Raw genomic sequence first — 15,963 nt, forward strand, 5'->3', positions numbered from 1 at the left:
TGTTTATTTTTTATTTTTTGAGAGAGAGAGAGAGTGAGACAGAGCTTGAGTGAGGGAGGGGCAGAGAGACGGAATCACAGAATCCGAAGCAGGCTCCAGGCTCTGAGCTGTCAGCACAGAGCCCCATGCGGGGCTCAAACCCATGGACCATGAGATCATGACCTGAGCTGAAGTTGGATGCTTAACTGATTGAGCCACCCAGGCGCCCCAGCTGTCTTCCTTCCTACTTTCCTTCCTTCCTTCCTCTCTCTCTCTCTCTCTTTCTTTCTTTCTTTCTTTCAGAAAGTGGGGGGAAGGGCAAGGAGGAAGGTGGAGAGAGAGAGAGAGATTGAGAGGGAGAGAATCCCAGGCAGGTTCCATGCTGTCAGCTCTGAGCCCAAAGCAGGTCTGACTGACAAGCCGTGAGATCACAACCTGAGCCAAAATCAAGAGTTGGACACTCAACCAGCTGAGCCACCCAGGCGCCCCTAAAAAGACATCTTTGTTTAATTGTGACAAAAACATAATGATAATAAACAGCTATATTTCAAAGGATCTGGATCAGCGATGTGGCATCACTGATTCTTTCCTGTCATAATATACTTAGAAAAAGCTCACAATTTCTATTTCTGACACAAATGAAATGATAAATAATATGTTCTGGGTTGTTTTAATAACAAAAGTGCTAATGTTTCATCACAACAGAAACTGGCTGCCCTTGATTAGGTTATTGTAAATAAATACCTTTACCCTATTTAATGGTAAAAATTAGGAAATATGGACTAGAATGCCATGCACAAAATACAAACTGCAAATAGCTAAAGAGCAATTCTGCCCACCAGTGAAAAACTAAGAAGCGAGCACTATTCAACATGTTAAATAGTCATTTGTAAATTAGTGAAGTATTCAGTTCCGGGGGAAATTATCCTGTTATGTGTAGAAGCTATTAAAACAGTATTTTGGAAAGCCTCTTATTGAGCCAAATCATTATATACTTTAGATCATGCCTAATTAGATGCCAAATTGTATACCATAATTAAAATTTTAATGTTAGGGTTTTACATTCTGAAATTAAATCTCTTAAAGCTTTATATTTTATTGGCGGCTTCCAATAGTGACCCAAAAAGGCAGCGCAGCAGCTCCCATAGTGGGCCCCAAGGACTGACAATAAATTGCATGGAGCTTTTCGTTCAAGGCAATGAATAAACAGCACAAGATGAGCTGTTCTCTGCCTATAACTGCTTCCTCTTCCCATCCCTGTGCATGCACTGGGTTCTAAATGTTGCTCTAAAAAGTCTTTTCCCCAAATATTAATTTATTATAAGTGGTAAATATTTTGGTAAGATTCAGTTTTAGGTTAAAAATGTTTCATGAGCAGTGACATTTATAGCCTAGGAAACCACAGGTTTTCCACAACTGTTTTTCAATAAAACTCCATTTTTGTCTCACTTGGAAGTAGATCCCATCAGCTAGTATTTCTCTAAATACAAATGCCTAATATCGTGTAATTATATATCAAGGTTTTAGTCCTATTTGCCATTCTTATAATTTCACTTTGTTCCTATGCTGTGAGCCCTCACATACTTAAAACTCATATTTGTCTTCAACAAATATAAATCACAGTGATGAAAAACAATATACGGAAATTGAAAATTTTCAGTTATACTTTTGTTTTTAATCATAAAGTCCCTCTATATCATTTTCCTGCCTCTGCTGCTATTCGACTCTGTGTACCTACTAGAATCACTATCTGCTTGCTTTAAGTTCCCCTATATAACATATTCATGTCAAAGTGTGTTGCTCTGTCGGTGCCGAATTCACTTCAATAAAATGCTATGTGCGTCAACAGAAGATGCTACTAACAAGTAGATGGCGGTGGCTGGGGCTGCGACCTGCTGATGTGTAATAAGATAGTGACAGGCCTCCAGCAGACGGACCTTAAATCAGAGCAGACAGATGGCGATCAGAAAGATGAGATTAAGAGCTATGATATCAAGACTCCTCTTCCACCCTCTAGCAATCCAAAAGGGTCATCTCCCTTCTGTACTGCCAGGCCATACCAGAGAGTATGTGTATTTTCTACTCTATGTCGGTTCCATTTTTGGGTGGTTTGTTTTTTTGTCAGCCGAGGAAAGCTACTCACAGCAAGTCAGTGCTGCCTCCTTTGAGTGGCTTGTCAACATGAGTATGTGCGAACAGTGGAGTTGTCTAACCTCTGCAGTCTTGATGAGGCAACTGCAAATGGAGAAAAGGGCTTTAGAGGAACTTGGATGATTGAGTACAAAAATCTCAGATGAGAAAGATTATCCCCTGCATACAGGGATCCTGAACACACTAGTAGACCTTCTTTCTCTCAGACATCAGCCACTCCTCTCCCTTCCCTCTAGACCAAGTTACTAATGAAAATTTATTCCAGTGTGATTCGACTGTACTTTCGAATTACTGTGTATTCCTCCTTAGATGAAGCCTGTAACAAAAGCAGCTCCCCATGGTGTTTCTGTTTGTGAAGCAAAGATTGCTCCTGGAGAATTCAGGATGGTGTTTTTTTTTCCCCCTCCAAGTGTTGAAGAGCTTCCTCACTAATTGTAATTGCAATAAATTCCTCCTGAACTTTGTTAACATGTTCTGTGATATTAACAAGTTAGAAGAGATGTAAAACACAGATCACGGGTTATATTTGAACTGATTTTAAGGGCCATGATAGCTATAACTCTGAAAAGAAATAATGGTTCTAGGCAATTGGCTTACTCCAGACAGTGGGACTATTTTTATCTTCTTTTATTGTCTACCAAATACAAGTAGCTTTGTGACTGCTATTTCAAAGTGGTCTCTCCTTCAGAATGGCTGTTTTCCTTTGTGAGGTATATAACACAAGTCTAATGTCCACAGAAGGAAATAATACTAATTGGGAAATTACTGTTGGCTTTGTGTTTGTTTAATTCTCTTCTCATAGTTGTGCTTGTTTATTTAAGGCCTTCTGCCTTGGTCAGAGGTGAAAATATCTGATGAGTCAGGGTTTCTAAGATGAAATATAAAACTTGCAATATGCAAACATGTAGGGTGGCTGTGGAGTTAATTTCCATTTACTAAGGACCTTTAGTCCAAATCCAACTTCTAACTAAACATATTCTTTGAGAACAGAAGAGTAAAGAAACACAAATCATGCAGATGAGTATTGTTCTTCCTAGATGTGGACATTAGCCAAAACTGTCCTTTCCAGGATTTTATAAATTATGTTTAAAAATGTAAATGAGGTGCCATGGGTTCATGCATCAGCCGTTTACAAGGGTCTGTTTTTGATGAAAGCAAAGTAAACTTCAAGCAGAGCAAACCAACTTAAGAAAAGAATTTCCAGAAAGCTATGCAAGGTCAGAGAATGATATTAGCATTTGCTAAACAGGTTTTTTTTGACGTTATAAGCAGAAATGCAAAACTACTGTACCATCCGTTGTCATTTTCCTCGACTGCCCAGATGTTGTGGTTAACCTAAATCCAGCTGGTAACGTTTCTGAGGATCCGGGCATCATGCTGATTCCGTGTACTTCACGGGGAGGAAACTGTCTTCTCCATGTTGACCCACGCCTGAAATTCTTATCATCACTCTGCCAGTACAGAATTATAATTGGATGTAGTAACAGCAAATAAACTAGTCCAGGTCCTTAAAGCTGTGCAGTTAGACCATGCAACACTAATTATCCTTTACAGTCAGTCTGTAAAGGATACCTATAAAATATGCTTTATTTGGAGAGCTCTATTGATGCCAAAACAATAACACAGGAGATTTGCAACAGAAATGTTTTTATAAAAATTTTCCTGTGACTCCAAATCTAAGGTTTGCTATCTGTAAAAGTAAATAGTTTTGAAATCCTAAAGTAAAAGCCCAAAGTTTTTTTTTTTCTGAAAAGAATATTAGCTCTTCTTTGTCACACTTTATGCCAACTGATTTTATAGTATGAGATTATATATTTAATTCACTAAGTGTTAGGCAAACTGCATTTGACCTATGAACTTGAATAACTATTTCATGAGTTTTTTATGTAAACAAGAGATGTATGGGAAAGCTATACTTTTTTTTTTTTTTTAATGTTTTATTTCTAGGAGAGAGAGAGAGACAGCGTGAGCAGGGGAGGGTTAGAGAGAGAGGGAGTCACAGATTGAAACAGGCTCCAGGCTCTGAGCCGGCAGTCAGCACAGAGCCCGACGCGGGGCTCGAACCCACGAACCGCGAGACCATGACCTAAGCGAAAGTCGGACGCTTAACCGACTAAGCCACCCAGGCGCCCCGGGAAAGCTATACTTAATACAGCCTGGATCATATGACGTACTGTAACCTATAGTCTGTGTAAGAAACTAAATTTGTCATTTGTTAGATTTCAGCTGATACTGAATTAACTTGTGGTTTATTGAAGAACCTGTGGAGCCCAGAAGCCATCCTTGTAATACATACGTGTGCCCTTTAGATGCTACTAAAAGCATAATATAATTCTGGTTGCTGTTTTACAAGTGTATTCCTGGCTGCTGATTCTGTTATATCATGATGATATAATCTCTTCCCTCTGCGCATACACAAAGCATCTGCTTAGATACAATGAACTTTCTCTATATTCATAAGGAGTGATATGTAATCTAGTGTTTAACAAGTATCATTCTTTATTCAACACAAATTATTCTTTGTGTCAAATTCTAAGGAAAATATTAATCATTCTACATAGATCTTATCTTCTTATGTCACTAAGTTTCTCATCGAGGGAATGGCTGTCTCTTCCCTGAAGTTAATCTCAGTGTGTGTGGTTGCCCCGACTAGCTCAGGTGACTTCATTTTGGCATACAGAATAAGAGATTGATACTTAGCTCAAACTATCATTGTTCTAAATGAGTACAATTATAAGGTATTCTTCATCGTGGCCTGCTAATTGAGTTGACATTCAGAGTCAATTTGGAAAAATAAAATCATTTATGAAATGATATACGTCCATTGTTCTACTAGAATCCATAGTTTCCAAATCTAAATTTTGTTTAGACTAGGGAGCCATTTTACAATTTAAGAGATGTCTGCTATGTATTTTTTCTCCACTGCCAGTTTCTGCAATGTCCTAAGCCTCCCAAATATTTATAAATAAAGAAAAGCAGCAGAAGTTCATAGTTGTGGCCTCGGATTTCTTGAATTTTGGAAGAGTTGTTGCATAAACATAAATACTCTTCAGTTCTACAAAACACTACAGTACATTGTAGGGATATACAACTCCTGTAATGTATGGATTAGGGACTCAAAAATAAGCAAGTTGAGGATTTAAATCATGATACCTTTTGCTCTTTTATCACAGCCTTCTCTCAGAAAGTTAATGGGACCCACAAGTGACATCAGAGGAAAAAGTTTCCATGAGATTAAGTTAAAGGATAGCCACTTAACTGAAGTGAAAGTGTGTAGAAGCACACAAGCACTTCTCAAAGTCTTGCAGTGGGAGCTGAATGTAACCAGCCCCAGAAACAAGCACACATTCTGGGTAAGCTGTTTAGCTAGTTTTGTTCACACTCAAGAAACAGAAACAAAAAAATAAAAACAAAAAACAAAGAAACAAACAGAAAAGTAGGACAAAAGAGACTACAGTGTTTGAATAAAAAAATCGTGTGCTATGTTCTTTATTTAATGAAGAAGAAAAAGATGCAGCATATTTTAAAGGCAGATAGTCACACTCCAGTTAGACCTTTCTGCTTGTTTGTTACTTTCAGAAAGCAACACTAACTCCTGTACCTTTCTGTCTCTACCTGGCTCCTTTGAGTCAATCCACATTTTAAAATGTAGCAATAGGATGGCTCTTTAAGAATTTTTATTAAAATTCCTTTTGTAACTTAATAACACATTTTTTAATGTTTATTTATTTTTGAGAGAAAAAGAGACAGAGAGCAAGAAGGGGAGGGGCAGAGAGAGAGGGAGACATAGAAATCCAAGCAGGCTCCAGGCTCTGAGCTGTCAGCACAGAGCTTGACGTGGGTCTTGAACCCGCAAACAAGAGATCATGACCTGAGCCAGGCAGACACTTAACTGAGTAAGCCACCCAGGCGCCCCTCCTTTTGCAACTTTTAAGCAAGGAGAATAATTGTATTCAAAAGCATGTAGGGCTTTTTTAGCCTATCTTTTTGATTCAACAATTAAGAATAAGGATTAAAAAGATTATCAAACAACTTAAAAATTAAAATCAGTTAATTATTAACTGTTTTAAAAATATCAATCATTATCTTGCTTGATCAGAAGTATGGATTTATAGGAAGTTAGCTGAGGTCAAAACCGTAGAGCTAATCGGTCTATAAATGCCTCTACAAAGGAAAGCTTGGGTTTTATAAATCCAAGATCATCATCCCTGCCCATGTGAATGTGGAATAATTGCCTCATTTTAGGATTTGCTGGGTTCATTCACAAAATTATTTTAATCAGCTTTTCTTTCTAGCCAAGAAACACCTGCAGTTTGCAACACAGAATTATGCATCTCTGCATTTTCCACTTCATACTCAGGTTTTCTTTCTACTTCTTCCAGAAAAACCCTGTAAAAAACTCAGATGGACTCTTAAAATCCACAGCATCTATCAATGCACAGAGATTGTTAATGTCCCTTGCATTCCTTTGTCTTAGGAGTCTATTCTCGTTTATTATTTTCCAAATGATTTAAACGTGAATATATTATGTTTGGGATTCTTTCACTACACTTTTCACTTCCACTTTTAAATCCAATGACTGTTAAAATGTTATTCATATGTTTTTAAGGAAAACTCGGTGTCGCTATCTAAGATAATGAAAAGCTTCCCATTTACTGAAAGCAAGTTTTCTCTTCATTGTAATATCCTAAAATTTATTGTGAAGATATACTGATATTTAGGACAGAAGCACACAATTACTTAAAAGCTGAGTTTATCAGGATTAGTGTTATCATTGCTTTTTTAAAAAATGTTACTCAACATAATTTTGCAGTCATAGCTCATAAGAATCTGGTTTTGAATTACTTCTAGGTATTTCTAACTGCTGACACGATAATATTTATGAATTCATAAACGTTCTTCCAAAAACCAAATGACTAATAAAATGTAGTAATTAGGCACTATCCTTAGAAAAATTCTAGATTCTATCCAGAGAACAAGCATCCAGTTAATTTTTGAGTACTATTCCTTGAAAGTTGTTTTACTTGCACTCTTATATCCCTTGTGAATGACGGGTAAGTACTTACTTCATCCAGTCGCCGTTCAGTTCCGAGAGCCAGGAGGTTATTGTATTCCCTTTCGAGAATCTGCCTTGCCTGTTGACATCAAATTACAGTTACCACCACTGAAGTCACACTTTACTTTAAATGTCACAGAGATTATATTCATCTGAGGAAACATTACAAATCCTGTTTTATTTAAGGAGTCTTAGGATTTCAGCTCTCCATGTCTAAAAGCCATTGCAAGTTTTAGATGTAAATACAAGGTAGGGCAATTTTCTTTAGTCTGTGGACAGTGGAGAAATAATGCCACATACATGTCTGAGGTCAAGGGGCACTTTGTTACTTTAATCCCACTGAATATTTTATATAAACTTTGCAGTATATGAAAACAAAATGAAAAATGAAATTAGACTACCAAATTTTTATCAAGTCTATACAGATAGTTCTCAAACTTGGCTAATGCTCTTATTTGGGGAAACTTTAGATACACTGGATTCCTATACCCAATCTTTGGATATCTGATTTCTTAGGCCTGTGCTATAGCTTGTGGGTTTTATTTTAAAATTTTAAGAAACTCTGGTGATTGGAATAATTATCCAGGTTGGGGAATCAGTGGCATACTCATTGCTAAGTGTCTGTCTAATTCAGACATGTAAATAGAAATGAATGCCTCTCAGAGAGATAGAGACTGAAAGCCATCTGCCAGGGATATTGTTTTGGGAAATCTGGCATTCAGGTGGAAGGCTGGACTACATAACATCTAAATCCCTTTTCCTGATTAATTTCATGATTTTGTTTTGGCTAGAAATCCAGTGGCTTGCAATTAAAGCCCCAGTGACTTATTTCAAAGGTTGAGCTGAGCTAACTCTCATTAGGGTTCATGGACACACAGCCAATTTTTTTTTTCTCCCCACAAGTGTACTTTATCGTTCTATAAACTAGGACACGGAGCAACTACAGTAGAAAGGGGCTTGCCTGGGTGTTCTGTGTTGGAATCTGTAGTAACAAAGCTAAGCTGCTGTAGTCAAAGTTCTCATCCAACGCTATCAGGGAGCCGTGCACACCACTCTCAAGAATATTATTTGCATATTCTCGAAGTCCAATTGCTTGTATCCAGCGAATAACTCGATCGTTGCTCCACACCAGCACATCTAAGAAAAGAGGTGCATCGTTTTAGGCTGCAGTATTTTGCACCATAAACAAAAATACTGGGTGAAATAAGCCACAGGTGCTGGCTGAGCCAGCATTTATGCTGGTTTCTTTATCCACTCCCTAATGCTTTGGCCTCCTAGTGTAGCATGTATTTACCATTCTCAGAGCTAACCTGTCTTACTTTTAGCCTAGAAAAAAAAGTTGTCATTTGGAGTGTTTGTTATCACTGAAAAGCACTTCCAGCACATGGAATACAATGTCTCATAGTGTTTGCTGTTTCATTCTAGAGCTCCAAGGATCTGTCCCCAGCTCAATGGTTTCGTTGCCAGACAGTGGTATTTCTTATTCCTGTCTTGATATAGAGCTCTTTAGTAAAGATAGAAAAATGATAAGCTAATATGGGTTTCATCATTGTTTTTTAACCACTAATTAAATACTGAATATAGACCTGAAGAGTCTTTTTTCTACCTGAAGCAATAAAAGCAATAAATCAAAGAACAGAACACTAAGATAGAACAGGGATTCCATAGTCTGAAATTTACCCCACTATTTTGTCAATTCATTATTTTTCAATCACATGCTAATGCAAAAATCAAGCACTTGGTCAAGTCACATGTTGTTTTTCCTATTAGGTTGAAAGTAGTATTTTATTGAGATATAGAACACTTAAAATTTTATTTTCTAAAACTAAAAACTTTAGAGAAAAATGTCATGTGCCTTTTTCAGATTTTTGCTCTACAGTGTCATAGTATATTTTATCATTTTTTCCCCATTTCTTGTCTTTGTGAGTTGACAGAATTCTACATAAAAACCAGTAAAATAGAACACCAGAATGCTCTACAGAAAAGAAGAAGAATTTTAAGGCTGGAAAAGAGGAATGTGAAAAAATGAAAACTTTTTTTCTAATCTTGTAAAAATGGAAATAAAACCCATAATTTAATTTTACAATAAAATTTTAAGTTTTCTTGTTAATTTTTTTCTTTCTGAATGAAATTCATGGCTTTGCCAGAAAAAATATAAAGAATACGTTGGGATATATTCTTCAGCTTCAACTGTTTATCTTCCTTCATCTTCCCCAATTTAAATTATAAAAGTCTTTAAAAATCAAGGTAGTAGTTGTTTTTGTTTTTGTTTCTTTGGTGGTGGCAGAGAGAGTATTTACATTCTGTTTAAGTTTTTCAAAAACATTACTAATTTGTTCTAATACATTCACTTATAATCAAGTTAGGTTTTCTTATGCCTAATATTAAAGCATTACAGTGACAACTCAGCCCAAGGAGTCTTCTCATGTCATAGTCTCAGTCACTGACCTCACACTGATAGTCACCAATATTCTAACTATTCTCACTACAGATTAGTTTTGCATTTTAGTTGTGATTTTTTAGCTTTTTATAAATAAAATCATGCAATATGTACTTTTGTGTCTATGTCTTTCACTAAATATGAGATTTATCTCTGCTATAGAAAATAGAAGTGTCTTATTTTCATTGTTATTTAGTATTCCATTGTATGATTATACCACAATTGATCATTCTTTACTGTTGATGGACATTTGGCTAGATTCCATTGTAGGTTATTAAGGATACTGCTGCTTTGAATATTGATAGAAATGCTAAATAAATTCCACTCTCATAATTTAAAGCCCAATAACTATGTATAAAAGTCTGCATCTTTACCAATCTTTTGTTTTTCATCTGTTTTATTTGCCTTTTTTTTAAGTCATTATGGTAAATTTCTTGTTATGGGTTGAATTGTGTCCTCTCAAAATTCATATGTTGAAGTCCTAATCTCCTGTACCTTAGAATATGACCTTACTTAGAGACATAGTCCTTATCGAAGCATTAAGAAGAGGTTTTTAGGGTGGGCCCCAATCCAATATGATGGTTTCCTTCTAAAAATCGGAAATTTGGAAATAAGATATGCACACAAGGAAAACAGCACAAGAGAAAGGCAGAGATCAGGGTGGTGTGTTTAAAAGGTAAGGAACATCAAGAGTGACAGAAAACCACCAGAAAGTAAGGGAGTGGCATGAAACTGATTCTTCTTCACAGCCTTTAGAAGGAATGAAACCTGCTAACACCTTAATCTAGCCTCCAGAACTCTCAGACAATAACATTTCTGTGATTTTCCAGAAAAAGTATAAAGAATACTTCGGGAAACATAGTTTCTTTTTCTGTTGAAACTTTAAAATAGCCTTTATTTGTAAAGAGTATTTTTTAAATGTTTATTTATTTTGAGAGAGAGCGAGCACGTGTGCATGAGACAGCACAGGAGCACATGTGCAAGCAAGGGAGTGGCAGTGAGAGAGGGAGAGAGAAAATCCCAAGCAGGTTCCATGCTGTTATCATGCTTGATCTCATGAAGTGTGAGACCATGACCTGAGCCGAAATCAAGAATGTGATGCTCTACTGACTGAGCCTCCCAGGCACTCCTTAAAGAGTATTTTTAAGTACACAGAAAAACTGAGCAGGAAGTACATTGTTCTCATATATCCCTTGCCCCATAGATGCATAGACTTCCTGACTGTAAAATCCCTCACCAGAGTGCCACATTTGTTATGACAGACAAACTGCTTTGACACAAAGTCAGTAGTTAACATTAAGGTTCACTGTTGGCTTCACTCTACAGGTTTGGACAAATGTATGATGACATGTATCCATCATTATAGTATCATACAAAATAGTTTCACTAAAAATAGTTGCTCTAAAAATCCCCTTGCAACATTTATTTCACTCTCCGTCTCCACTAACTGCAGGCAACCACTGATCTTTTTCCTGTCCATAGTTTTACTTCATCCAGAATGCCATAGAATCGGAATCGTGTGGTATGATTCTCACAGTATAGTTATATAGTACTTTTCGTTCAGTTAGTAGTATGCACTTAAGGTCACTCCATCTCTTTTCACAGTCTGATAGTTCATTTCTTTTAGCCATAATAAATTTTTATATACAGACCCTGCTAAATTCACATATTAATTTGAATTATATGGCACATCATTAGATTACCTGGATTTTCTATATATTTTTTCCAATCCTTATATTTTTTGTTAGTTAATGAGGAACACGTGAAGAAAGACCCACAATGCCCTCTTGCTACAGTCTTATTACTATTTCCTGTTCTGGTCAAAGCAGAATGAATTTCTTACGGGAGTAGGTCGTTTACTGACTCCCTCAGACTTTTGGCTCTTTATTTCCCCATTCTTCAACAAAACAAGACTTCCTTAATGATCTTTACTATATTTTATATTATATATTATATTAATTGTATTATATAATATATTGTATTATATTATATATCATATTATAATATATATATCATATATATTCACTAGGTCTTCCCGGGTCATTCCTAAAGTATATAGTTTCCTCTGAGTTTTCTTTAGCTTGTTCTATTGCAGTGTTAAATCTCAGAAAATGGGATGTCAATTGGTGAGTATTATATTTTGGTTACTTTAATCAACTTCTGTTGATAACAACTGATTAGTTCAAACTATTGGTTACACTAAACTTGCACTTCAAAAGTTGGGCAGGAACCTGCAGCTGACAGCATCAGTTTTCCCATTGCTTTCACTACGAGAAACTCTTTTTAAAACTAATAGGACAACAATTTCCTCAAAAAATAACAAAACTGTCTAGTTTTCTTTGCATCAAGTGGAGCGTCAATAGGTGTGTTCGTTCTTTTCTAGAGATGGGTTTATATTTTGATAGTCTAAGACATTCGTAGCTATCATATTTCTGCAAATATGTCTTCATTAAAAATTCCACTGACACATCTGTAGTTAAGAGTTCTCAGACTTACAAACTATATTTACAAAATAATATATAGAAAATGATTCACTTATTTATAGGGTGATGGTAAATAAGGCACTAATCTAAGCTTTTCTTTTTCAGAACAGCAACATATCTTTCTTTTTTCATTTGTAAATCAGACCCCTTTCTACAAATCTGTTTTCAAGCAAAATTTATGCCCTGACTTTTAAAGCTTTGTAAGGATCCTCTTGACCTAAACAATAAATGGCTAGAGATCAGTGTTGACTGTTTCCTAGCAACAAATTAAATGTTAGTACATTCTTGATATTCACTCGGTCCCCTCACTTCAGAAAGCTGTTTATTAAGGTCAAGGTTAATTAACACTTCAGATAATAACAGAGACCCCTGGTCAGAGTCAAGAGTTATTTCTGTAAATGTCACTGGATCAGTTACAGGAAACAGGGGCTATTTATGATCTCACCCACAGCCACCCATCATATGGAGCTGTCTGTGTATAATCACAGTGAATCACAGCACCTTTTCTTAGGGCTATGCTCTAACCAGCAACTGCCAAATACTAATATAATATTTGGTGTAGGGCCAAAGGGGTAATTCCTCCTTCTCTTTTACATCTATCTATATATGAAGCATTCCATGTCCTGAAACTAAGCCTTATAAGATCTAATGGAAAAAATACATCAGAAAAAAAACCAGAAAATGGTTATCTCATGGGTAAAATCTGTGTGCCAAAACATCTTTTGTTAAGTCAAGCATAGACTTCCTTCTAGGGTCTTTGGTTGATCAATTAGTTCCCAAATTTCAATTCAAATGAATGACAATGTACTGAAAACAACTTGCAATTTTCTGGGCTCCAAAATAATGTGAAATCAAACAACTCAATTTTGATAATGGAAAAACACTTTCTTGCTCCTAAGGAATGAGTCAAATGAACTGTTAGAAGAAATCCATTGTGTGTCTATCTACTCTCCAATGAACCATATATAGAAAAATATATCAACCAATGACATTTGCATGCACTGAAGACCATTCCACTAGAATTAATGTGCTGTCCAAAAACTGCCAAAGATAAAAGTAATTTCTGACATTATTTATCACAGATGAAAATGATAGAAGTCTAAGATAATCTTAAAGAATAAGACAATGCTAAGTTTGAATCGGAGGGGAAGGGTAACATAACATGCGGTACATACTATTTTCATATCTAAATTGGGCCCCAGAGGAAGTGAAGATGAAAACAGAGACTCATGGCTAATTGTAAACAATTAATGTTTAACCCCTATTCAATTTGATGAAATGCTTCCACATGTCAACTCCTGGTAACACTAAATGGAAATACAACTGATAGTTTATTTTGCTTCTATCCAAAATTTCCCACAAGAATTTTTGGTTATATTTCCCTTAATGAGAATTTTTTTCCTTAAAAAATAAAAATAGATGTCACTGGACTGATGATTTTCACCGAAAAGACCCATAGATACTTATACCCAACAATTATATATTTTTCAACAACAATAATAAAAGTAATATGGTATGTAATAAGTATAGGATCTAATGTGTTGTTCTTTTAAACAATTCTTTCCCCTGTATATTAAGGTACTTCTCAACATTTAGAGAAATAATTATTAAATACAGTAGTTATCTAATCTGTAATAGGGAATGCCTTTTTTTATTCAAATCAAACATTTTTGTACACATAATAGTTGCAGCAATTACAAATGTTTCTAATTATTTATTTGACTTAATAATTATAGCTAAAATTATCAATGGGCTAGTCTCATTTATAGGGGGGAGTCTCTATGTAACTTCTATATACAATCCCTATATAATTTCTGTAACTAATGTACAAAAATAAAATTTCTAAGCACTGAAATAAAATTCAAATGATATAAACCAAAGACGAACTACTATAAATAAATTATATGTCATGTTTCTCTGAATCATATGAGAATGTTCTATTAAAAGTTTGACAAAAATATCTGCATGGAAGCATCTTTAGGACAAACAGCATGTAAAATTAATAGGTTCAGAGGAATAAATATCAATTTCAAAAATCAAGAATATGTCTTAGGATATTCACCTTATACGGTGATGATATCCTTTCAATGTTTTAATCATAAAAGTAATGAAAAAGAAATAATGATGACACTATTTTAGACAAATACTTAAGCTACTTAGTGACCACTGTAACATGTAAAGCATTTTAGGTTCATAAAAGTGAAAGCTACCCTCCCCCAAAGGCATTTAGTATGGAAGAAAGACGTATTACCCTTTATTTCATGTTGGCTTGCTTCTCGTCTTCTTTCTAGTTCTTTTCTGTCATAATTTAACCTCTTTAAACACATAATTCCATATTGTAAACTTGTTCTGTTATTTTTTTTTTTTAAAAAAAGAAGAGAAAACACATTGAATTTACTCAGCAGAGAATGCATGTTCTTTGATTAAACATAGTTAACATTTTGCATTACTTATTAGGGCAGCAGAATAATAAATTATGCTTGTAATCAAATCCTTTAGTACAGGAGGGAAATAAACTGCAGTTATTCTAAGCATACAGTGTTTGTGAAGAGTAAAAATATCAATTTCAAAATAAGAAAACCATAGTCTTTAAGTTGATTATGGATTATGTTGTTCATCCATGTCTTTATCTTCCATCAGGCTGTCTTGGCATTATTTGCTGACAAATGAACATTTTACTCATTTGGAAATAATTTAAAGTCATAATATGAAAACAGGAAGGACTTTATGAGAGATGAATACTTTTCTTCTTAAGCTGCTGAGAAAAATAAGATAAAAACATGAATAAGTTAAAATAAGATAGAGACCCACATACCAAAATGAATAGCCTCCACCTCTCAGTGATACAGAAGTAAGTGAAAGAAATAGGTTGGCAGACATGACACTCCCTGTGGAAAGGATACTGTGGAAGAGCAGAAAGCTGACTGTCCTTAAAAGATCAGGCAGGAGAGAAAAGGTCGATAAAAGAAATGAAGCATCATGAACACAGGGATGCCAATGAAATTTTAAATGTGTGGTGATAGAGAGACATACTGCACAGCATTGTAAATTCATGATAGGGAGTAGGGAGGAATATGGTGACATATATATGGGGTAGCATAATGGGGTTACGTTATGGAAAGCTTGCATTCAGCAAAAGCATGGAATACATGCAGGTGACAGAGAACTACTGGATGGTTTTCACAGGGGAAAGAAATGATCATAATGGCATTTGCTACCAGGTTAGCCTTCCTTAAACCGAAATGATCAGTTTAAGGAAGGCTAACCTGGTAGCAAAATCGGAGATATGTAAAATAGGCAAGCCTAGGAATAGGGCAATCATTTAAGGGGTCAATGCTGTGAAAATAAAGGGCACAAAAAGGACAATTGCCATGAACATAAGAAGAAAACTCAGCAACTAGAGACATTCAGAGAGAAGAAAGAAGACATGGTGATATTAGATATAAAGGATGTGACAGGGTGCAATACAAAAAAAAAAGAATTTCCAGGCTTCAAGAGTAAAAAACATTGCTATTAGTGATTTCTGATTTAGAAACACACACAAATTCAGACACACACTGACCAGGTAATGCCCAAGCACTGGATGCTTTTCTAAGCCTTGCATTTTAATAAGAACAATGCTGAACTAAAATATTTCACAATCAGAAGAAATTGGAAAAAATTCCAAGTGCTATGGGCTGAATTATGTTCCCCCAAATTCAGACATTCAAGCCCTAATCCCCAGTATTTCAGAACATGAATATATTTAAAGACAGTGTTTTTAAAAAGGTAATTAAGTTAAAATAAAGCCCATAGGGTGGGTATTATTCCAGTCTCACTGGTGGGTGTTGTCACAAGAAGAGGAAATTTGGACA

At 35.4% G+C, this 15,963-nt stretch overlaps 1 protein-coding gene across 10 annotated transcripts in view; it reads right to left on the reverse strand.

The window, feature by feature from the left end:
* PPFIA2 (PTPRF interacting protein alpha 2) overlaps positions 1–15,963 on the reverse strand; it is a 110,563-nt gene that overhangs the window by 1,787 nt on the left and 92,813 nt on the right. For 8 of the 10 annotated variants that reach the window (XM_039235566.1, XM_039235564.1, XM_039235563.1 and 5 more), the window contains 5 exons: positions 14,361–14,458; positions 8,148–8,323; positions 7,197–7,265; positions 3,422–3,581; positions 2,123–2,214 (listed from right to left, as the gene is read on the reverse strand). In XM_039235566.1, the coding sequence (XP_039091497.1) occupies positions 2,156–2,214; positions 3,422–3,581; positions 7,197–7,265; positions 8,148–8,323; positions 14,361–14,458 (562 nt within the window). In that variant the 3' untranslated portion in view covers positions 2,123–2,155. The remainder of the gene's footprint in view (positions 1–2,122; positions 2,215–3,421; positions 3,582–7,196; positions 7,266–8,147; positions 8,324–14,360; positions 14,459–15,963) is intronic. The other 2 variants (XM_039235559.1, XM_039235561.1) reach the window with 2 other exon arrangements.

This window comes from Hyaena hyaena, unplaced genomic scaffold, assembly GCF_003009895.1.
Source record: "Hyaena hyaena isolate Hyena2069 unplaced genomic scaffold, ASM300989v1 scaffold_99, whole genome shotgun sequence".
Classification (NCBI taxonomy): Eukaryota; Metazoa; Chordata; class Mammalia; order Carnivora; family Hyaenidae; genus Hyaena; species Hyaena hyaena.